At 38.7% G+C, this 25,364-nt stretch overlaps 1 protein-coding gene across 4 annotated transcripts in view; it reads left to right on the top strand.

Annotated features, from left to right (window-relative positions):
• CSMD1 (CUB and Sushi multiple domains 1) overlaps positions 1 to 25,364 on the top strand; it is a 2,000,616-nt gene that overhangs the window by 1,490,224 nt on the left and 485,028 nt on the right. For all 4 annotated transcript variants that reach the window (XM_073336216.1, XM_073336215.1, XM_073336217.1 and 1 more), the window contains exons 14-17: positions 1,383 to 1,709; positions 2,559 to 2,753; positions 7,359 to 7,497; positions 11,677 to 11,864. In XM_073336216.1, the coding sequence (XP_073192317.1) occupies positions 1,383 to 1,709; positions 2,559 to 2,753; positions 7,359 to 7,497; positions 11,677 to 11,864 (849 nt within the window). The remainder of the gene's footprint in view (positions 1 to 1,382; positions 1,710 to 2,558; positions 2,754 to 7,358; positions 7,498 to 11,676; positions 11,865 to 25,364) is intronic.

The raw sequence follows: 25,364 nt of genomic DNA, 5'->3' as shown, positions 1-25,364 counted from the left end.
TCAGAGGACATACACAGGAGACAGATTCTATTAGTTGTGCATTCAGTTGATATAATTTGCATGTGCAGTATCCTTTGGAACAAATGGGTTGTGCAGAAGAGTGAGGCAGCCTTTTGAGAATCATAGCATCATTGTGTGTGTGTATATATATATGCGCACAGATACATGCATTTCCACAAAAGCACTTTTCATTTCAATAGTCAGTTTAGCTTAACATTTTAACTCTTGGAAACAACATTTTCATCAAAACAATTTATTTAAGTCCTATAAGACGAGAGAAAATGTATTATTAAACAGTCAAAACATTAATTTCAATTTGAAACACAGTAAGGTATAGAAAAGGTCCAGCCCCTGTGTGGGGTGCAATGAACCTTCCTCTTACTCTCTGTACTCTCTTCTCAAATACCAACCACAACTCTGAATACCAGGAATTGTTCCTTGTTAGTGGTGTTCATGGTGTAAGCCATCCCAAAAGTGTAAGAATGAAACAGAATCATGATTCACTCTTTTTCTCCCACTTGCACCAGCTACCAGAGTTGGCCAATAGTATAGGTGAGCATATATTGCCTCCTTTTTAGAGGTGGATTAGTCCATGTCTATACTACCCCTTATGCCGGTAAAATTTATATCACTCAGAGGTGTGAAAAAACAACCCCCTGAGCGACAGAAGTTTTGCCGGCATGAGTTGTAGTGTGCAGAGCACTGTTAGCAGGAGAATGTCTCCCACCAACATAGCTACCGCTGCTCATTGAGGTGGTTTTATTATGTCGATGGGAGAGTTGAGGTGGTTTTATTTTGTTGACGGGAGGCTACGCGAACGATCTTACAGCGGCACAGCTGTATTTGTAGAGTAGACATGGCCTTAGTGGGCATTCTTCTTTGGAACCTTTTAGACTACCACCTCATGCAAGTGGAGACTTGCACTATCTGCAACATGAGCTTATGCCTTACTGGCACAAATTGGCTCCGCATGTCATTTTTGATTGTCACATGAGTGTTCACTCCATTACTACTCTCAAACCAGCCGACATACTTTTAGGCACATTCACTTAGCTCACAACACTATTGTTATGTATTCTTTTTAAATGATTTCTGTTTGTGCTTCTAGCAATAAGTAACTTGAAAGCTCTGATAGTGTCATGTAGCCACATGTGAGGAACTAAAAAAATCATAAATGCATAAGAAGGCTGATATGCTAAACCATGGAAGTAGTCGGACATTATTAAACGTGATCACATTACAAGCTCCAGCCAGCAGGAGTCACGATTTGTTAGCCCAATCTTCAAAACAATCCATTTTCCACGGAAAAAAAAAAGTAAAAAGAAATATGTTTTGCATTATTGCTAAATATTATGTTGAGAGTCTATTATTGTCTCTTTTAGTCTCATGCTTCTTCAACTTCACTACACCATCTGGAATTATTCTTTCACCAAACTACCCTGAGGAATATGGGAACAACATGAACTGTGTATGGTTGATTATTTCGGAGCCAGGAAGCAGGATTCATCTAATTTTCAATGATTTTGATGTGGAGCCTCAGTTTGACTACCTTACAGTGAAGGATGATGGGATTTCTGATTTACCAGCTCTTGGCACTTTTTCTGGCAATGAGGTCCCTTCCCAGCTGGCTAGCAGTGGGCACATCGTAAGACTTGAATTTCAGTCAGATCACTCTACCACGGGAAGAGGCTTTAATGTCACTTATACAAGTAAGCACCTGTTCGTCTAGTTTGGTATTAAATAAAACATTTTAATTAAATCTTTTTTTGGTCACAATAATACAAAGATGAATTAAGAATGTCTGTGTTTAGACTAACAGATAATTAAATTTCCCAAGGAAAACCACTGTATGTGTGAGTTTAAGATATGTGAGGTCTTAGTCTTTAATGTAAATTGCAAAAATTATAGTACCTATATAACATGCATACACCCTTACTATCTTTCACTGAAGATTTACTATTTTCAGTTAGTTTTCCAACATTCTATGTAATCTCTGATGTTTGTTTACTCTTACTATATATACAGCTCAGAACCAATAACTCTTAATTTGAAAAACACTGAAAATAAGAAACGAGTATGATGTGTGTGTAAAAATGTATAATTGAATCTGTTACTTGGTAACCCCTCCTTCATATATCTATTGAAGTGCTTCAGTATAAGGTGCTCTTTTTTGAGATTTCTGATAACAGATGCTGTCTTTAAAGTAACCCTGCAATACTTGCAGCAAACTACTGGCCCTTTTGGAAGTTTCGGGTGAGGCAAGGATAGAGTAGGCATGGAGACTGTCTTCCTACTCCAAGAGATGTTCCACTTAGGTTGGAGGTAAATTGACAGTAAGGCTTGTTCTCCTTCAGCCTGTGATTTTTTTCTGTCCTCTGGATAAATCAGTCTACAAGGCTTTCAGTGTGGTGCCTTGTCAAGTACAAAATACACATTTTAAAAAATCCCACCTATCTTAAGTGTACTTTGTGTTAATGTAAGTAGATTTAATGTAGAATTTTTTGATGTCATTCTTGCACAAGTAATCTGGGGCTTTTGTTCTGATTTTTTTTAATCAGCCTTTGGTCAGAATGAGTGCCACGATCCTGGAATTCCCATAAATGGAAGACGTTTTGGAGACAGATTCCTTCTGGGAAGTTCTGTTTCTTTCCATTGTGATGATGGCTTTGTTAAAACCCAAGGCTCTGAGTCCATAACCTGCATTATGCAGGATGGAAATGTTGTGTGGAGCTCCACTGTCCCACGCTGTGAAGGTAAGGGACACAATTCTTCTTTTACTACTACTGTCTTATATTTTACATCTTACATACAAATAACTATTTTATTTTTTATTTCCTTTTCACATTTCGAACATAATCAAGACTGTTTTGCTTTTGTTTATCCATTTGTTTTTTTCTACAATAGTTTCAGAGAATAGAGAACAGTATGTAATATCACAAGACAATATACACATCTTTCTAAGAATAGAGTATCACTTTAAAACTTTTAGTTGTAAATGTATTGACGTTTTGACCACCACATTTGTCTATTAGCTGTGAGTTATGGCTAGTGAAAGGGTATGGTAATTTAGATACATATGGCATATAATGGAATGGTAGTAGCTGCCCTATAGTTTAGACTGAAGCTAAGTTGCACAAGTCCATGGGGCCGGATGCGTTGCATCCGAGAGTGCTAAAGGAATTGGCGGCTATGATTGCAGAGCCATTGGACATTATCTTTGAAAACTCATGGCAATCCGGGGAAGTCCCGAAAGACTGGAAAAAGGCTAATGTAGTGCCAATCTTTAAAAAAGGGAAGAAGGAGGATCCTGGGAACTACAGGCCAGTCAGCCTCACCTCAGTCCCTGGAAAAATCATGGACCAGGTCCTCAAGGAATCAATTCTGAAGCACTTAGATGAGAGGAAAGTGATCAGGAACAGTCAGCGTGGATTCACCAAGGGAAAGTCATGCCTGACTAATCTAATTGCCTTCTATGATGAGATAACTGGTTCTGTGGATGAAGGAAAAGCAGTGGACATGTTATTCCTTGACTTTAGCAAAGCTTTTGACACGGTCTCCCACAGTATTCTTGTCAGTAAGTTAAAGAAGTATGGGCTGGATGGATGCACTACAAGGTGGGTAGGAAGTTGGCTAGATTGTCGGGCTCAACGGGTAGTGATCAATGGCTCCATGTCTAGTTGGCAGCCGGTATCTAGCGGAGTGCACCAAGGGTCGGTCCTGGGGCCGGTTTTGTTCAATATCTTCATTAATGATCTGGAGGATGGTGTGGATTGCACCCTCAGCAAGCTTGCAGATGACACTAAACTGGGAGGAGAGGTAGATACGGTGGCAGGTAGGGATAGGATACAGAGGGCCCTAGACAAATTGGAGGATTGGGCCAAAAGAAATCTGATGAGGTTCAACAAGGACAAGTGCAGAGTCCTGCACTTAGGATGGAAGAATCCAATACACCGCTACAGACTAGGGACCGAATGGCTAGGCAGCAGTTCTGCAGAGAAGGACCTAGGGGTGACAGTGGACGAGAAGCTGGATATGAGTCAACAGTGTGCCCTTGTTGCCAAGAAGGCCAATGGCATTTTGGACTGTATAAGTAGGGGCATTGCCAGCAGATCGAGGGACGTGATCTTTCCCCTCTATTTGACATTGGTGAGGCCTCATCTGGAGTAGTGTGTCCAGTTTTGGGCCCCACACTACAAGAAGGATGTGGAAAAATTGGAAAGAGTCCAGCGAAGGGCAACAAAAATGATTAGGGGCCTGGAACAAATGACTTATGAGGAGAGGCTGAAGGAACTGGGATTGTTTAGTCTACAGAAGAGAAGAATGAGGGGGGATTTGATAGCTGCTTTTAACTACGTGAAAGGTGGATCCAAAGAGGATGGATCTAGACTATTCTCAGTGATAGCAGATGACAGGACAAGGAGTAATGGTCTCAAGTTGCAGTGGGGGAGATTTAGGTTGTATATTAGGAAAAACTTTTTCACTCGTAGGGTGGTGAAACACTGGAATGCGTTACGTAGGGAGGTGGTGGAATCCCCTTCCTTAGAAGTTTTTAAGGTCAGGCTTGACAAAGCCCTGGCTGGGATGATTTAGTTGGGGATTGGTCCTGCTCTGGGCAGGGGGTTGGACTAGATGACCTCCAAAGGTCCCTTCCAACTCTGATATTCTATGATTCTAACTTCCTATTATAAGCCTGATTTGTAAATTCTACCTATAACTTCCCCAAAACAAACATATACCCCTGAAATTTTGAATGTTACATGTCGTCACGGCGCAGGTTCCTTCATTTTTACCAAAATTCCAAGAAAAAATACATTTTTAAAATTCTGGTACTTTGAAAATATATGTGTAAGAGAAGAAAGAGAGAGAATGGGTGTGAAAAATTCCTAAATGCTCATTATGTCTCCAAAATTACTTGGCTTGAAAATTCCAACTTTGTTTTCTTAGCCTTGCCTAGGAAAAGATATTAATTAGATCAGATATACAGAATACTATCTCACTGTGCTGTGCCAAATATAATATAGAAATATAATGGTCATAATAGGCCAAATCCATTATTTTCTAATGGCTAAGTGGCAGAGCATTACACAAACTTAAGCCAAGAAGTAAGTAACCATTTTTCTTATGTGAACTTTATGGTCAAGAAGTTGCATGTCCTCTGACCTCAGATAGTTCCAGATTCTCACTGAGATAATATATTTTTGTAAATATAGAGCTAGACCTTCATGGTGTAGATCGTCGTGGAGCTACACTGATTTACACCAACTCAGTATCTGTCCCATATTTCTGTCAGTATTTTAGCTGTGCAAGAATTCATTTCTTGAAAGATAGTGTGCATTTTTAAGACATTTAGAGATACTGAAAAAAGCTGGCAGCAGTTTGATAAGATGTGTTAGATGGGAGCTTAAGTGCTGCACTAGCAAGATTCCTAATCTTAACAGGGCCATGTAATCAATTGCTCAATGGAGCAGTTTTTGCCTAGAGCAAGAACAGTCTATTCCAAGGGGGTTTCTTCATCAAACAAAGTTTTCTGGTTTTTAAATTCTATACACATAATTGGTTCAGGATTCAATATCCTCTTTGTAAAACTACATTAGAAACTTTTCATAGGTGCACAAGCAAAGGAACCATGTTGAGAGCACAGGGAAAGTATTAGCAGGGAGAAACAAATACTGAAATGATTGTCTTTAAGGAAATACATCTGAAGAGTTTTATCCTTCTCCCACTGAAGCTTGTAGACATTTGTCATTGATTTCAATAGGAACAGGATTAGGGTCTTATTTCATCAATCTAAAAGACTAATAGTTTTTCAGTAAGTGCAGTTCTTTGAACTTAAAATAAAAATGTCATTTATTTAAAAGCTATTTCTTAGTATAGAGATTTCTTTTTCCTTCGGACAAAAGGTTTCTCTTTTCTGATGGTAGTTATAAACCAAGTGTCCATTGCTTTAGGGTAGTTTGGAGATAATTTGGTCTGATTGTGCATGCCCATGACTTGATTGAGCTACTCTGTTACGTTCTGCTTTCAAGCACATTTAGCAATCATTGTAACAAGTGATGTGTGAAAAGTTCTTCTGCACAGGATAACACTTTATCTGGTGCAGATCAACAAAGTTTTAATAAGACTAAATTGATTTTTTTAAAATAATAAAGGAAAAATTGCACTTTTTGTCAGCTTTAAGGGACTAGTAGCATTCTGCTAGCTAATATTTTATCCAGTAGCCTGAATCTGTACTTATTCAAACTAATGTAACTCAGCGAAAAACTGTACTGAGATCAGTAAAACTATACTAGCATAAATCTTGAGTAAAATCAGAATAATCCCTAGCGAGTTCAATTTCTGTTACAAACAATATAGTAAAGATATGACCATTACTTCACTTGTCATAGCTTCAGATTATTATTAATTTGTATATGGCATTATTAGTGTTCCTGGCACTGTTTTAAGAGCCTGAAGACTTGGAGTAAGATTTTGCACAGTGCAGCACAGAACTCTCAGTCAAGAGGCAAGTGGAGCTAAGGTGCCTTTAAGACATCTGTAATACCCTCCAAATCCTGAGCAGTGCCTTGGCCCTTGGTGTAACATAACCAGCCCTGGGATAGCATATCTAAATTAAGGCAGCCTATCCCCTGATTCCTATGGGCTTCAGTGCTACTTGGAATCTCCCCAGAGTGGTGTGCTGTGGTCCACTCTTGATAAGCTTCTCTTTTCTCCAGCCTTACCCCTGATACACACTCTACAGCACACCTTGGGAGGGGTTCTTGGAAGACAATCTTACAGCTTCTTCCTCAGTTCCGGTGCTGGAGCATATCTCTCCTGTCTGGATCTGGGGTTTTTTAGAGCCCTGTTACACTGCTTTTAGACCTTTTTATAAGATCTTTAAGACAAGCAGTTCCATTGAGTTCAATTATTACTCACCCAATAAGGTACTACTCAGTATGAACAAAGGTGGCAGAATCAGTCCCATAAATTGTGAGTTACATGAAGCAGGGTCCTTGTTCTTTTATCTGTGTACCATTCCACACAAATCTATGGTGCATAGTCAAACAAAATAACTATTTATGAAGTAATGTACTACTCAACCTACTACTCAGAAAAGTTTGCAGAATCAAGTCCTAAATGAGCTCTGACAAGACATGATGTTGGGAGTTACGCCATTCAGAGGGAGGGGTGTGGGCTCTTTAAATAAAAAATAAGTAAGAAGGATTACTTTTGTCATATAGTGCATGTAATTTGTTCTTGCTTTTCAGATTTTCTTAAGAGTTAACTGAACACTGTGTGTGTGTGTGTGATTTATCAGCCCATTTAACTGTAATTTATAGGTATATATTTCACTACATATATATGCTTTTGTTTCCCAGCACCATGTGGTGGACATTTGACAGGATCGAATGGGGTTATCTTGCCACCAGGATGGCCAGGATATTACAAGGACTCGCTAAATTGTGAATGGGTGATTGAAGCAAAACCAGGACATTCTATTAAGATCACCTTTGACAGGTGAGAACAACAGAGAAGTCAAACAACAAGACCTATCTCAACACAAACACAGCACCCACATGTTGAAAGCAAAAGGAAAGGAGTGGGGGATATGGAACACTGCATTAGCTGCTCCTAGTTGAAATCTCTGATTCTGTGCTCTGTGTCACAATTTAAGAATTGGGAACTTTCAATAGACACACAGACATGCACTGTACCAAATTCTGCTCTCATTTGTGCCAATGTAAATCTCCTGAAATCAAACAAGTAGCATTGAATTTACAATGGTACAAGCAAGAGCAGAATCTTATTCAGTGCCTCTACATAGGTGACTTTGAAAGTACAATTAGCAACTGACTGAGCTACTCCAACTTTACACCAGCATTACTGAGAGAAAAATTTGGTCCCCGTTCCTCGAAGGTTCAAGTTGTAAATCACTATTTTTGGTATAGGCACTCTTCTTTTTTAATGGTAAGGTTTAATTTAGTTTAGTTTAGTTTAAATAATGGGTCAGTCTTCCTGGCAGTTTTACAATTAAATACCTGTAATTCTTCACATAGTTTCTTTAAAACTGTTATGCTTTTGGAAGTTAATGATACCATAACTGAGTCTGTTTCCTGTCAAGGTTCTTACTCTTTGCACCTAACACAAGTGCTATAATAACTACTGAACCCAAGAAGGGTAACAAAACATATGTTGCTTGTTTGTTTAGCCTTTCCTGCCCAAACAGAACAAGACTCAGATGGAAAACCTCAGTACTTCTTAAAAAATAATCTTGCCATACTGATAGCATCTAAGATTCATAAAATATCGCATAGATTAATAAGATCAGTATCTAACAAGGGAAAAGTATTAATTTATAGGTAATTTAAGTATTTTCTCTAGATTTGGAAAATAGAGGATTTTATATTTTACTGTATGTCTTACAATCCACACCTTCAGTTAACAAAATAAAATTTTCTAGCCCTTCTGACAGTGAGAACAACATTTGTTATGTAAATTAGCTCACTGGTAGTTTTGATGTTGCTAGATCAAATGCACCTTAGCAGCTCAAAGTACACTGAAATACTCCAGAGGTAGAAGGAAAGGATTGGACACTCCAACATACTGTTTACTTCTGCAAGGGCAATGAAAAATCATTGGCTGATTATATGTTCAGAATGACTTGGCCTAGAAATTCTGATTTGATTTTCATTCCAAATATTAGTGAAGGATAAAGAGTTCCCTCCAGGATGCCATCCTCTGGAGGGGCTAGGCACGATATAGCAAATCAAAAACAGGAGAAGCTATGATGCAGGGAATTTGAATACACCAACAACCTCAGCAGAACAAGCTGACACAGAACTTACCCAGCCTTATCTTGACTGGCTTCCCAAATGCACAAGTGTTAGTATGTTGCAACACAGATAGATACATGTATAAATGAGTGATTCAGAATAGAATAATAGACCAGTCCCACTGATCAGCCAAATGAAAATCAAAACAACATAAATGATATTGGAGAGAGGCTTTGTTTGAGTAGCTGGTATTTGTGTCATATAGCTTCTCTCTCTGATCCCCAGTAGGAAGAAAAGAATATCCTTGCATGGGTTGTTGTGATAAGAAAAATAACAGTTGGTCTTCATTTTGAATATTGTGCTTTTCTTTGGTAAAGATGGGATAAATCTTTTTTCCCTTTTTTCTGTCCACCAGCTTTTTCAGATTCAGCTATTAAATGGCTTAGTGTGATGGGTGGCAGGCAGATCATTTTGCTGTGCCCGCTGGTGCATTGCTAATTATTTATCCGACAGTTCTTATGCTGCAGTAACCTGAGACACTTAAATTTTCCCACAGTTCATTGGGAAATAATGTATCTATCCTTCTGTGACAATGGCTTTTCTGGTGTCGATGGGCCTTCTTTTGTTGAAGAAGAGATAACACCTCTCATGGTAAACTAGGTATTTCACAAAAATAATGAGGAGTCCTTGTGGCACCTTAGAGACTAACAAATTTATTTGGGCATAAGCTTTTGTGGGTTAGAACCCACTTCATCGGATGCATGGAGTGAAAATACAGTAGCAGGTATACATATATGAAAGGATGGGGGTTGCTTTACCAAGTGTGAGGTCAGTCTAACGAGATAAATCAATTAACAGCAGGATACCAAGCAAGGAAATATAACTTTTGAAGTGGTAAGAGAGTGTCCCATTACAGACAGTTGACAAGAAGGTGTGAGTAACAGTAGGGAGAAATTAGTATTGGGGAAATTAAGTTTAGGTTTTGTAATGACCCAACCACTCCCAGTCTCTATTCAGGCCTAATCTGATGGTATCCAGTTTGCAAATTAATTCCAGTTGGTAATGCTTGTCTCCTGAATGTGGGGTTTACAGTTTTAGAGCAAACACTTTTAAAGTTACAGAGCAAACATTTAAATATGACCTTAAAACATAGGGTACAGGTGTTATAAGAAAGATTAATGCCTGCAGCATCCTGCAAACATTTCATAAAGTTGAAACACTAAACATATTCTTGTAACTCTAATATCTGTTTTAACAATGCTAACACACAGGTGACTTGTTTCCAGCTATGTATCTGTCTATGTTCAGTGAAGCCTATGGGCCTGGGCATGAGCTGGCACTTGGTCTGTCAGCACCACAGGGGTAAATTGTGGGAAGGCACTGCCAGACTGTCAGCACTTGAGCATGCATCCTCACTGCAAAGTAAGTGGGTTACCAGCCCAAATTAAAGCATCACCTGGGTTTTAGCATCCAGCTCCAGACATGTCAGATAGCCTCGGTTGAAAACACCACTGAACTTGGATTAAAGGGTTTTGTGTAGGGGGGCAGGGATAGACGAATGGCAACACCTGAGTAGAAGACCAAGTTAACTCTGCAGTAAAGACAACCCCTCAGAGGCTCAGGACAGTCATTTATTTACCTTTGTGACAGTTAGGAGAACACAGAGATTCCTTTAATTCTGAATGAGTTTGTTTCTCTTTTTATGGGCTGCTGAAAAGTAAGAAATATAAACGGAGTGGTAAGAGAAAACTAAGTAAGACCTAAATATCCTTTGCCTGTTGCTGATTTTGTTGTGTGAGGGATCGTTTTTAATGGATTCATATTAATAGATATATAAAGTATAATGGGTCTGACTGGGAAGTTTGTTCTTGTTATATCATCATTACCTACAAAACATAACTCTTTCTTTCATTTTGAAGGAAGAGTCCAACATAATTTTTGGTTACTTGTTAAATTAAAGCAATTTACAAAAAGAGTATTATTCTCATTTGCTGGGTTGACACAATTCCACACATTGTCTATTTTCAGTCCTCTGTAACAAAAAAGATTTCAGTTTTCTTTCTCCCTGGCCCACCAATGATGTGTCTCTCATTTTGTTTAGACAGTTGGAGGATATTTGCTTTCAAAAACCATGTTCTTTTGTACAGGAACCAAGATTTCTTGCCCCCAGAGATTAAACCAATCAGCTCCATAGGAGAGTTACGTAAAATGTCAGTTATAGGACCTTTTTCATACCTGGTCACAAAATATAATTCTTACAAAAGGACAGAAGTCTTTTTCTACATGAATGCTCTCAAACTCTTTGAAGATGTATTTGGAGTTGAAACTGTGATATGCAAACTGGTGTACAAGGTTCAGGTTTCCTAGTTCATAAGGCTAACTGATATAACTACCACAGTTGAGAAAAGTGTTTCCTGTACAGCATGTCTGCCAATGCTGAAGCTAGAGATAGGACTAACCTGTGTTCATTTAGTACAGGAATGACTAACAGACAATGATTGCACACTTAGCCACCCTTCATGAATCTGAACTCAGTATGCTTAGAAGCAGTGTGGTCTACTGGATATGACACTAGACTGGAAGATAACAGACTTAGATTCTATAGTTAGTTAGGACCTGCTGTGTGATCTGGGGCAAATCACTTTGCAGACAGACAAAGATTTGAAGGGGCAAAAAGACACAGAAAATGTAAAGTGATTTGCCTCAGATTGCCCAATAGGTCAGAACTGAGGGAAGAAAGGACGAGAAAGGAGGAAGAAAAAACCTGACTCTTCCTTAGTTTTAATTATTTTGATGTATCTGTAGACATTCTGAATTATATATTACTTGAAATTCTTGGTCACAGTTACATTAGAGTTCTAACATTTTCTGAAAGTTACCCTGTTACTCTGTTTATACACTAATTTGATTTATTTCTTTTCAGATTTCAGACGGAAGTTAATTATGATACTTTGGAAGTAAGAGATGGGCCAGCAAACTCATCACCGTTAATTGGAGAATACCATGGTACACAAGCACCACAGTTCCTTATTAGTACTGGGAATTACATGTATCTGCTGTTCACTACAGACAATAGTCGTTCCAGCGTCGGCTTTCTAATTCACTATGAGAGTAAGTCTGAGATTTCTCTGACAGATTTTTATTCAAAGATATTAAAACATAATAGGAAAAATTATATACAAATAAATTATCATAAATATGTTTGCCTAAGATCAAATAATGTTTACCCCATATCTTAATTAGGAACAGATTCTGAAACCTATAATCATGTTGAAAATGTTTACTCCATGTCATGGAGTAAGGTGCTAAACATCAAGAATAAAGTGTCTGAATCTGGCCCTGGGAATATAAACTCTTTGAGACAGGGATAGTCTCTTCATTTTATGTGTGATATATAAGGACTGTCTCTAGCACAATAGGGCCATGATCCCTGATTGGACCCTCTAAGCAATACCACAATGCAAATATATAAATGATCTCTTCTGTGAATCCCACAAATACCTGTAATGATGTGATTTTTAGGGACTGTCTATAGAACTTTGTACATGGAGGTGCTCAGCATCTCTGAAAGTCAGGCTAATTTTAATGTAAGAGTCTAATTTTAGGCACCTAGGTTTGAAAAATGCTGTCCTGTGTAGATAGTTACATACATGTAATTATATTATGAAATCATATTAATATTTACATACATGCAGTGTATTTACACATCTGTATTTTGTATGTATGTAGGCCAACACTTTCTAACCTAAAAATGACAGGGCAGATGGAGATTATGTGCCTGTAATGCAAAGTTTTATTCACACACCTGAAATCAATTGAATGCTTAAGCAGTAAGATTGTATCTAGGATGAGAATATCAAAATCTGTTCAATATAATAATAATTAACAATCTTTACACTAAACATGGAACAGGACTGAAGTACTGGAAAAGCCTGACTATTCATGGGATAAGACAATAATAAAATTTCTGTCTCCTCATAATGGCAGTTCAGCTTCTGTGGCACTTTTTGTAGGAGCAGAGGTTTGTCCTGATATCCTCAGCCAAAATGTCCCCTCTTCTATTCTTGAGCACTATGCTGTGTTCCAGTTGACTTCAGTACTCCACTCCAGAGAGGATTCTATTTCTTAGGGCTCATCTTCATGGCACAGTCCGGAGTCAGAGGGGTGTGACTTGTAGAGCTCTCTAAAGTGTTGTGCTTTAAGTGCCCCATGTAAAATAGGACTACGTTAAGGTGAACTAGGTGTTGTCAGATGCTACCGGTGTGGTGTTCTGCTCGTGTTCGGTGATGATAACAGTCTGCTGCATGCATGTTCCCTCTATATGCTGCCCCAGCTCTGCTCAGATAGCTAACACAGCAGACCCTGAGAGAACCCCAATGACCACAGATTCTAGTAAGGTACGAAGGCACATGGGTCAAGTTTATTGTCAAAGAGAAACACAGTCTCTAGCTCCCCAATTCATATAACTACTTATATACGGTTTAATGCTAGTACCTATGTGCTCCCTGTCAATGGACTCAGCTCAGTCAGTGGCGGGACTTTCCACTGCCCCCCTAGGCCAGACAAAGACACCGCCCCAGGGATGCATTCTTATACACAGGTACAAACAAGTTACGTAGTGCTCCTGATGTATTGAGGTGCAACCCCTTTACGTAACAATGCACCACCCTTCTACGCAATAAGGTGCCGCCTCTCACCTTGTACATGTTGTTTCGAACAAAACAACTCTATCCATCATACTAGCCTTTTTCCCCTGTCCTTGTTATCTATATGGACAGTATAAGAACGTTCTTGTACCATTTGTATATAGCTCTGGTATCCAATACACTTTAGATATAGGTTTGTGCAAGATCAGCCCTTTCCTTGCCAGCTTCTATAAGCAGGGCCTGCCTCTGGCTCACAGCTTAACTTTGCTTTTTGTTAGCCAAGTCTTGACCATTACTTTAGCTCAGGCCTTAGGCCTCATACCGGGCCTCTGATACCAAGGGTTTATGTTTCATGGCCTCCTCTTACTACACTAGGTACCTTTTAGTTTGCACCAGCAGGGTCTACACCAGGCAGTTAAAGTCAACACCCACATAGTCTGGTCTGCAGTGCCATATAGACAAGTCCTAAAGTACTCTGTGTGTGTGTGTGTGTATGTGTAAATGTGTAGTATTTTCATCAATCAGTATTGTCTAGAAACCTCTCTGTAATCTATAGGAAATCCAGTGCCACAGTGTGTCAGGGTAGTATGCCGTAGTGTACTTTTCATAGCTCCATCCATACCGACGAGGTGCTTCCGAACACTCATTTCTGATTCAGGCATGGAGGTGAGTGAGTTTGAAACTAGTGGCAGTGCTTGAGTGGGTCATGGTATTTAAAAGGGAAGCAATAGCACCAGATTTCTGGAGGCATATTGGAGACAAAGAATGGTAGGCGGGTGTTTTTTTATGGAGGGAATCAAGTTGGAATGATGAGTGGGAAAGGGGAGAGGAAGCAGCTACAGCTGCTTGCCAGACAATGAAGGACAAAGGAGTTTGAGCTGAATGACAGTCTGCAGAATTTGGCTATTGGTGTTAAGAGACTTGAGATCAGGCTGTTATGAAGATCAGAGTTGAAAAGATCCAATAGCTCTGCAAACTCTTTCAATTTTAGGTCCTGAAGTGCCAACAGTAGCACTTGAAAAACCAAAAAGTTATCTAAGGAATTCTATGTAGACAAGTTCTGGTATCAAAATGAATCTGCCTTCAATAAAGTAAAATACTATTTCTATTTATTTGTTAGAACAACTTCTGCAAAGCATTTAAAACCACATTGGCTCTCTGTGTGGGGAGTGTTTTAGCTGGAAAAGAAACATTTAATTTAGAAGGTTATAAAACATACACATTAGAATTTCTATATTTTTTCTGTACGTCTCTACAGCATAAATATGACTCTTCCTGCATCATCTACAATAACGATTTTATCTCTGTTCCAGAATTAGACTGGAAACACTAATGCCCATTCTAGCATTTTAGTCATTCTTTCATATTGTCGATTGTTTGGTCTTTTTCTTTTTTTACACAGGAAGTGCAGTACTGCAACAGTGCTGAGGCTCACTGTACTCTGATATAGGTTCAGTGCCTGGTATATGCCTAGGTAATAATGAAATACTTTGGTTTAGCAAAAATATACCAAATCTCATTAATGTTGAATTAATCTTAGTTAGATATAAACAAGGGGGAAGTCACAGTGGTTTGCTCTTTTTATGACAATATCTTTCCAGTGATCTACATTAAGTTCGTAGGTTTAGGTAGAAAAGTGGCATTATGCATATTGTATTTTTATTGTTACACAGAAAGCTTTTGAAGAATAGTATTTCTTGTGGGTGGGTGGGGGATGTATAGCTGTACAAAGGCAATATCTGGAGTTTATAAAGCACTGGTTTTCAATAGGTCTGCAAAGTATTAAATCAATTTCTATTACAGTTGTCATTCTTTAAAATATTCATCATGGGTTAATGCAAATTTTGAACTGTAGTTGCACTTTTTTCTGAACTTAGAATAAGAAATACTACAAATGTTGTAATAGACTGAACTACTGTAATAAATGGCCAGCTTTTAATAAGAATATGACAACCACCAGCATAAAATCTGGGGTAGAAGCTTCACCTTTTTTTCTGATACATCCATCACTACTGTAGTTCACTTCTTTGTCACCTCATAATTAGATTAAAGTAATATGCTGTATGAGGGACTACCTTAAATTCTTTCAGAAACTAAAGCTTGTGTAAAATGCAGCAACCTGCTTGTTGCCAGCTTTTTGAGTATTTCACCATAAGCATATTAAAACAAAAAGAGTACTTGTGGCACTTAGAGACTAACCAATTTATTTGAGCATAAGCTTTCGTGAGCCGTGGCGAATACAGACTAACACGGCTGTTACTCTGAAACCTGTCATATTAAAACAGTGCTTCTTGGTTTCCAGTGGCTATCTATGGATTTCCAGATGGAATGGAATGTGTTTAAAGCCCTAAATGGCTTTGGATCTACCTACCTGAGGGCTTGGGAAAACTATGACAATTTCATACTGTTTCGTACCCCACGTGGGCTTTGTTATTCTGGATTTAGAATGCCTTTTTTAATTTAGTTTATGGAAGGTTTTTTTTGTTTTTTGGGGGCTTTTAAAAATCTTATTCTGGAATAGGGGTGTCTTCATGAGATGTTACATTGGCATAAATACATTGATGTAACTATAATAGTATAACTATATTGGTATGACTGGTAAAACTCTCCCTTACAGACAAGCCCTGTGAGATTTCTTCTTGGCCCTGCCATGTTGTGCAGGTGTGATCTGCAGTATGCTTAGCCTCAGTGTCTCTCAATATAAAAGAGAGAGCACTTCTGAGGAGGGGAACAGGGGTAGTGCACTCAATAAGGGCCCTTTCCTTGGAATATGCTTTCCTTCTTGACTTGAAATAGCTTGACTCCATTGACTTGCAGAATCATGGTGGAAGGCCCATATTTTTAAGAAGGCAGCTGCAGAACTAAACACAGCTTGAGATGTTTTGTAGAGGAAAAGTAAGGGACTTCTTTCATTGTATTCAAGTTGCAAAGTTATTTGATTATTGTAATTTGTGAGATTGGTATTGTTTTTTCCTTTCATATTAAAATATATTTATTGATTGTATTTTTAACCATGTCAGAAGTTCACATAGGGGTGTCTCTTTAAAAAAAAAATCAAAACAAATACATAATTAAGAAATAAAGTTTGGGACCTACTCTATCCTGGATCATTTCATAACTTTGAGCATCTTTATTATTAATGTGAATACTCTATTCTTTTTTTTCAGTTATAAACAAATGAATTATTGATCACAGGTAGCATCAGTTTTTCAAAGCTGTTTCTTGAATTAGTCTGTAAAAATTGTCACAGTGAAATATTAGTGCACAGGAATCCAGGAAGCTGGTCTAGGTATTTTGTGAATACAAAATGATACAGGGCTAATCAATGAGCCTAGTCTTCTTTTATATACAATTCCTATAGATAGCATTTAAACAAAAATGTTCTTTTGATATCAAAAGCAGCAGAACTCCAACTTGCAAAGTTTTTCATATATGCTCCTTTTAAGCACAGATTCAATTAATAAATGAAGAATTTTTTCTTCCTTTAAAGGTGAACTGCAAACAAAACAGGTTTGCTTTTTAGTTGTATAAAGTATCTATGAACACTTATTTTTCCTTCTCCCATAGCTATCTAATCTATATAGGTAACAAGATAGATATCTATAAAACTTCAGAAATATCAGGAATATCAAACCTATATTCCTTGATTTGCTGGAAGACCAAATACCTGGAGTGAGACTTTCTCAGCCCAGCATGTTAAATCTTTCAGACAGAATTTTTTTCTCCTAATAATTTGCCAGGCATTTGAGTTAAGCATGCATTAACAAAAATAAGCAAAAAACAGCTTTAAAAAGTTTGACTAAAACTCCCTTCCCGTCTTACTTGTCCATGTGCCACTCTTAGTATATTTGATGTGATAATGCCACCAGCTGTCCATATTTTTCAGAGCAGGACTCCCACCGGTGAACATTATCAGGTCACAGAGTAGCATCCGTGTTTGTCTGTATCCACAAAAAGAAAAGGAGTACTTGTGGCACCTTAGAGACTAACAAATTTATTTTAGCATAAGCTGTTGTGAGCTACAGCTCACTTCATCAGATGCATGAGGTCAATAGATGTGTGCAGGAGGCAAAGTATGAGGAGAGAAGAAAGAAGCATAGGTTTAGGGGCTGGTTGATAATGCATGTCAGCAGTTTGCAGTCAGAAATGCCAGCCATCTATCCAAAGAACTACAGATTATGGCTCAGCAGCAGATCTGGGGAGAGGTAGGGAACAGGCTTACAGATCAGGGGTCCCTTATGCCTGGCCTATATCGATTCCTCACGACAATCAGGGGCTCATTGGATTGCCTATATGAGGCATGGAGCCAGAGAAGTACAGTAGAAGAACTGGACCATGGCATACACAGAATATTTGTCAGTTTTTCTTGATGTAAGTTAAGAAGGGTATGGCAAAGGGGGACAATATTTTTTTCCTATTTAATTGTAATATTTCAAAAGTGGTTTGGGTCCAGGGTATCACAATAACAGATGTGTCATATTCTGAGTTCCTGCCAACTGCTGCAGAAAAGTGTCCAAGCTAAATTTAAAATCAAAACAAAAATATTAATTGTTTTTCTTCTGGAAACGTTAATAAGTATTTTATCCAGAAATGTCATGGAAAATTCAGTTGTTTTCGAAACAAAATTTGTAGTAAATGTGAAGAAAGAACTCAATCATTAAACTGTGAAATTTAGGGATCTTAATACTGCTTAAGTGAAAATTTAAATGCGACCTTTAGTAAATTTCTACTGATGCCACCATAACATTAATTTAAGTATAATATAAACAGAACAAAGCCTTAAATAAAATTCTGAGTCTTTAAGACTGAATATATCAAAAACTACTTCAGATCTGTCGATAATTCATTAGCTCCATATCTTTAATATCTGCAATCTGTCTTTTGTTGTCATTTATTAATACGTCTTATGGAAAATTAATGGTTTGTATTCATCATCCTGATTGCCTTAGAGTAGAAATTTGCAGAGAGATTTCCTCCTGCTCAGTTATGTTGTTTTTTTCAGAAACATACACTCCTATACATTCCCTGGTGTGTTAAAATATACTATTCGACATTGGTGAGGCCTCATCTGGAGTACTGTGTCCAGTTTTGGGCCCCACACTTCAAGAAGGATGTGGATAAATTGGAGAGAGTCCAGCGAAGGGCAACAAAAATGATTAGGGGTCTGGAACACATGAGTTATGAGGAGAGGCTGAGGGAGCTGGGATTGTTTAGCCTGCGGAAGAGAAGAATGAGGGGGGATTTGATAGCTGCTTTCAACTACCTGAAAGGGGGTTCCAAAGAGGATGGCTCTAAACTGTTCTCAATGGTAGCAGATGACAGAACGAGGAGTAATGGTCTCAAGTTGCAGTGGGGGAGGTTTAGATTGGATATTAGGAAAAACTTTTTCACTAAGAGGGTGGTGAAACACTGGAATGCGTTACCTAGGGAGGTGGTAGAATCTCCTTCCTTAGAGGTTTTTAAGGTCAGGCTTGACAAAGCCCTGGCTGGGATGATTTAACTGGGAATTGGTCCTGCTTTGAGCAGGGGGTTGGACTAGATGACCTTCTGGGGTCCCTTCCAACCCTGATATTCTATGATTCTATGATTCTATGATTTGAAACATGGGACATAGAAGTCATATTTTGATTATGCATACAAACAATAATTAATAATAATACATTTCATATTATCACATGTAGCAAATGTTCTGGCTGATCCATCAGAAATTTCTTTAAGGAAAACAATATTTCCATGACTGAGTAGGAAATGAAAGTGTTTGTAGCACTCACATTCTAATTAGGACAAAATATAGCTCAAATAAGGATACTCCCTTTCTGACCATCAGACTACATGACTGTGGCTAATCTTTGCAGAAAATCTTCAGTAGGTCCCCTTAAAAATCTAGCATAATTAGCATTATGACTTCCCTTAAATCAAATGAAATATTCTTGGGAATAAAAACTATGAGGACATCTTTTTATTCATGATAGCAAATGAACAGCATTTACAAAAATTACAAATTTGACGAGGGTGACAAACATCATTAACATCCTTCAGATACCCTACGGTCAGTTTCAGAAATGGTAACTTAGAACTAAAAAGCTCCTTATTTCCTTTTAATTTATAGAAGAGATAATTCTTGTGGACAATCCAGATACAGGGCCAGATTTTCAGCTATGGTGGTGGAGTACACAGCACAAATCTGGGGAGGCAAGTAAAGTAGCATAAATTCCACCTTCATACTTTCCCAGTCTTGGAGCCATTGCAGGGCTGGGGAAGGGGGACGGGGGGAGGTACCATGATACAGTCACTGCCTTTCTGGGGGGAGAGAGCAGCTCCCCACCACCACCACTCCAAGGTGGGTAGGTGGGGCCATTGGGGCAGAATCAGGGAGGGTTGTAGTGTGCCTAGGGCCGCAGATTGACTTAATCTGGCCCAGAATGTAAAGATTCATTGATTGTTGGTTCCTCTAAATTCCCATATGACGTGAAAGTGGTTGTTATTAACATGACATGATCACACAACAGTATAACCTCAAAGATACAAACACCAGAGTTACGGACTTACCAGTCAACTGGACACCATGTGGACCCAGAACTAATCAATCAGGGAGCAGGGAGACAAAATAAATCAACCCCCCCAAAAAAAACCCTGGCAAATACTGTACTGCCTCGGGGCTCAGGGCTTCAGCTAAGAGGGGAGGGAGGGGTTCGGGCTGTAGCCATGGGGGCGGAGGAGAAGGGGTCAGGGCTCTGGGCAGAGGCTTGGGGCTTCTGACCCTCAGGAGCACTGGGGCTCAGGTCTTTAGACCCGGGGGAGCGCTGGGGCTTGGGGCTTCAGCCCGCGGCTCAGTTCCTGGCTTCAGCCCCGCAGAGACTCAGGGCTGTAGCTACAGGGGGGAGCGCTGGTTTCAGCCACAGTACTCCCGACATAGCTAAACCCCTGAGCCACAGCGCTCCCTGCAACTGAAACCTGGAGCGGAGCCATGGGGAGTCCTGAGCGGCCCCAGCTGGGAACGGAGCTGTGGGGCGAAGCCCTGAGTCTTGGTGCCCCCCAACACACACACATATCCAGTGAGGCTGAAACCAGGAGCGGAGCTGTGGGACTGAAGCCCCGAGCCCCCATTCCAGAGCCCCACTGCTCCAAGGATCAGAAGCTGACTCCCATCTGCTGCGGCTGCAGCCCCAACCCCCTCATGGCTGAAGTTTGTAACATCTTGTTCAGAGTTACATACAGCCTTCATTTCCGATGTGTCAGTAACTCTGAGGTTCTGGTTTCAGAGTAGCAGCTGTGTTAGTCTATATTCACAAAAAGAAAAGGAGTACTTGTGGCACCTTAGAGACTAACAAATTTATTTGAGCATAAGCTTTCGTGAGCTACAGCTCACTTCATCGGATGCAATGAAGGTTCTGCTGTATTATCATATCCTTATTATAGTTAAACCCTGAGTATCCAGTTCCCTATTATTAAACATGTAGGATTATCTGAAAATTGGATACAGTTTGTCCTGTGAATCCAAAATATATATCACAACTAATTGTATTCATCAAAAAATCAGTTATCTAAATATTTTGCAAAAAGAAAAGGAGTACTTGTGGCACCTTAGAGACTAACCAATTCATTTGAGCATAAGCTTTCGTGAGCTACAGCTCACTTCATCAGATGCATCCGATGAAATGAGCTATAGCTCACGAAAGCTTATGCTCAAATAAATTGGTTAGTCTATAAGGTGCCACAAGTACTCCTTTTCTTTTTGCGAATACAGACTAACACGGCTGTTACTCTGAAACCTAAATATTTTGGATACTGCCCCAGATATTTCGATAATTGGAGTTTGTCAGCATGTAATTTCACAATAGTAACAATTAAATGATTAAGAGATTGAATGTAAACAAAATATTTCTGATAGAGCTAATATGGAAAATAATGTAAGGTAAGTCCATGTTAGGATTCCCCTAGCTTTTATTACTTATATAATAAATTGTTTTTTATGCCCAGTGTAAATAGACATCAGTGAAAAATTTCAGATCTGCAGATCTTCCCTCAAAGACTTAGAGAGTTACAAATTTGTAGAGTTTCTTCAAGAGGTTTTCCATTTTTGTGTGTGCTTGTTTCTTTTATTATTTACCTAATTCTGCTCTTGTGATTTAATACCAGATATTGTAAAGAACAAGTTTACTCTAATATAAGGTAAATAGATCAAGGTCACATGGGAAGGGCATTATTAGGAAGATTTTCTTTGTGCTGTGACTATTTTTAGGAAAAATAATGGACTTCAGTCTCCAAGACTGTCATCCCATGACATTTCTGGAGTATTAAATTCACTAAAAACAGATAGCAAACAAACAAAGTTCACTCTAATACACACACTCACACTGGTTTAATAAGTTCAGTGTGTAATATTAAAGTGCCTTTGCATGCTGCCTTCATATTATAACAACAAATTCCTGTTTTCACTTTAAAGCTCAAATAATTAAACCCGTTACTAAAATAATTAATTTTAGTTCCAAGTAATTAAAGAATGTTTAATTGAATCAATGATGAAGAATCTCTGCAGCCAACACAACAAAAAATTTGAGAAATATGTCTAAATGCCAGTGTCAACACAGCTCTTTAGAACTCAGTCTTTGGTATGGTATCATTTTAAAGGTCACTGTCTGTGTTTTGCTGTAATACTAAGCATTAACTAAAATCCCATATGTTTTAGGGGAGATATTGGTGTTTCAACAGACATCAGCATTTTTTGCGAAATGGAAACTAAGTTACAAATGTTAATATCTGGGAAGCTAAAAAGATATTGTGCTTTTAAAAACCTACACAAGAGAGGGAATTATTTTATGGATAATCAAGATCCCCATATTCAGAGTTTAAATGGATCGTTTTAAAAATACTTATGAATAGCTTGCTATTTCTCTTCTTGCACCTCTTCGGATACATCTATATCTTTGTCCATTCCTCTTCCTGCTTTTGCTTTTTGTCCTTCACCAAAGATAGTCTTTTAGAAAGAAAGCACAATTCACTTAAGTTAGCCATCTCATTATAAAATCCTAGTGGAGACAAGACACAGAGTAATTTTATCTCAGTGTGGCTAGTGGAGATAAACCCTGGACATTTCCCCCCACCCCCTCCCCCACACACTTCCTCCTGTTTTTATCTCAAGGTAGTACACTGAGATTAAATAACCTCTTCTTTGTCTCCATTAGGATTTTACAGCAAAATAGTTATTTCAAATTAGTTATCTTGTTGTAAAAACAGTTTTTACGAGTGAAGACAAGTCCAGTGGCCCTTTTGTAACACAAAAGGAAGCCTAGTTGAATTCAGATAGCAGCCTTATTCCATCAACATAAAGGATCAAGTGTGTTCTTAATGACACATCCGTTTCTAATGCACTCATGTTGTACCACGAGCCTGTAAGTATTCCATTCCATTTTATTTCACACTGGACTGGGTAGATCTTAGTCAATGTTTACCTCATATGTGTTGACTTTCTTTTCCTCCCCAAAATCCAACTCAAATATGATTTAATGCAATAGGTGTTTGTTTAATATTGTTACCACTACAGTATTTGCTGTAATTTGAGATTATGGGTGAAATTGAGAGCTCAAAGAAGGCAATGGGAGTTTGCCAGGATTTCACCCAAGAGTATAATATCCAGCAGTAACTTAGCTTGCTAAAACTACAAAACCATTTGAGTTCAGGTGGAAATGTGTTTTTTGGTTGTTAGAATTATATATATAATGAATGGGGTTTCTAATATGTTCACAGTCAAATGTTAAATATATAGAGAGAGTTAAACTACTCTTTTCAGAACTTGAATCCACAGTGCATTGCTCTGATACCAGTGTCTAATAAGATATAGTTTATTCTTATAGTATTTCAAATGGGATTGATAACACTGCTTATTATTAAAGTTGCCCAAACACTTGCCATTATAAGACCATTTGCAGTTGTTCATGACTTCACGAAACTTCAACAATTTGGGCTGAAATTTTAAATGCTGTGTGTCAGCCTACAACTCTTTTTTGGAAAATTTCAGCCAAACTGATTCAGCTGTTTGTAAGAGGCAGGGATGTGATGGGCAAGTAGACTAGGAACCAGTGGATAGAGAAGGCTGGAAGTTGTTGGGCAAGAAGACTGGGGTTGGTAACTGGGGGATGGGGAGACTGAACTGGGACCCATGAGGGAAATAGGGGACTGGGAGCCATGGGGCTGGGTGGGGTCAAGAACACTGAGGTCAGACAAGGATCCGGGGAAGAGAGGAGACTGAGACTGGTTGGACAAGGAGACTGGGACAAGTTGCTGTAAGTTCTGATAAAAGGATTTAAACCTAAGTACCAAGTTCACCATTACAGAAATACTTATAAGTACAAGTATGTGGAAATAGTACATAAATATTTATAAGTAAAAGTACTGGTATAAACACAGGTACTTTCAACTCTCGTATTCCTTGCAAGTGTCTAGTCAAAATATGGATAACTATCTGAATAATACAAGCATGTAGTAGAATAGAAAGAAAAAGAGCAAGAATGAAATTTTATTCATATACACAAATAAGCATGAAATAACAATGAAAAGAACCATATAAATGTAAATAAATGTATAAATGATAAATGTCTTTGTACATATTATAGATATATATAGACATCATATGTATATAAATGTAAGACAGCATCATTCCATGAAATGGGCATTTTTCTTCAGTAATTGCATACAATGTGATATATGCCATCATGTGCCATCAATGCCCCTCTGCCATGTACATTGGCCAAACCAGACAGTCTCTACGCAGAAGAATATATGGACACAAATCTGATATCAGGAATCATAACATTCAGAAACCAGTAGGAGAACACTTCAATCTCTCTGGTCACTCAATAACAGACCTAAAAGTGGCAATTCTTCAACAACAAAAACTTCAAAAACAGACTCCAACATGAAGCTGCAGAACTGGAATTAATTTGCAAACTGGATACCATCAGATTAGGCCTGAATAGAGACTGGGAGTGGCTGGGTCATTACAAAACCTAAACTTAATTTCCCCAATACTAATTTCTCCCTACTGTTACTCACACCTTCTTGACACTCTCTTACCACTTCAAAAATTATATTTCCTCCCTTGGTATCCTGCTGTTAATTGATTTATCTCATTAGACTGACCTCACACTTGGTAAAGCAACCCCCCATCCTTTCATTTATACCTGCTCCTGTATTTTCACTCCATGCATCCGATGAAGTGGGTTCTAACCCATGAAATCTTATGCCCAAATAAATTTGTTAGTCTCTAAGGTAATAAGGACTCCTCATTGTTTTATCCTGAAGATGGTTCCTTCTTGGCAGAGACTTCCCTTTGCAGCTTGGCTGGGCAGCAAGTCTCTTCATTGCCAGTTGCAGTGACCAATCAGAAGTGAAGAGGACAGGGCTGCCATGCTCCCTAGGCTATGCAACATCAGGGCTAACAGAAAAAAAAAACCCTCATAGTTGGAATTTAGGGCCTGAATCTCCTGTGCCAAGAGAAGTGCATTCTGGGCGCCAACCAGAATTTGGGCAGTTGGAAGGGATGTGATTGTTTAATATATTTGAAAAAGTACTAGCAGATAAAAAGTTATTTTGCTTTAAGTACCTTTAAAATGAACCTAGATGCAAGTACTAAGCATATAAAATTTGAAGTACTTAAGTACAAGCATGCAGGGTGCTTCAAATACTTAATTATATACTACATGGAGGACGTGGGGGACTAGGAACCAGATTAGGGGAAACGGTGGTGGGAGAGAGGGAAGACAGATCTCACAAGGAATTGGAGTGTGGGGAAGAACTCAGGCTGGCTGATCAAAGAGATTGGGACAAGGAGCCCGGGAGAGGGCATTGCGGCAAGGAACCAGAAATAGGGTGGGAAACTGAAATTGGATGAGGTGCCCATGGAGGGGACACTATGATTGTGAGCCACTAGTAGGACAGTGGGAAGAGACAAGTTGGATGAGGATCC

This window comes from Lepidochelys kempii, chromosome 3 (assembly GCF_965140265.1).
Source record: "Lepidochelys kempii isolate rLepKem1 chromosome 3, rLepKem1.hap2, whole genome shotgun sequence".
NCBI classification, from domain to species: Eukaryota; Metazoa; Chordata; order Testudines; family Cheloniidae; genus Lepidochelys; species Lepidochelys kempii.
Note: the sequence above shows the minus strand (reverse complement) of the source record. Positions and strands in the feature narration are given on the sequence as shown.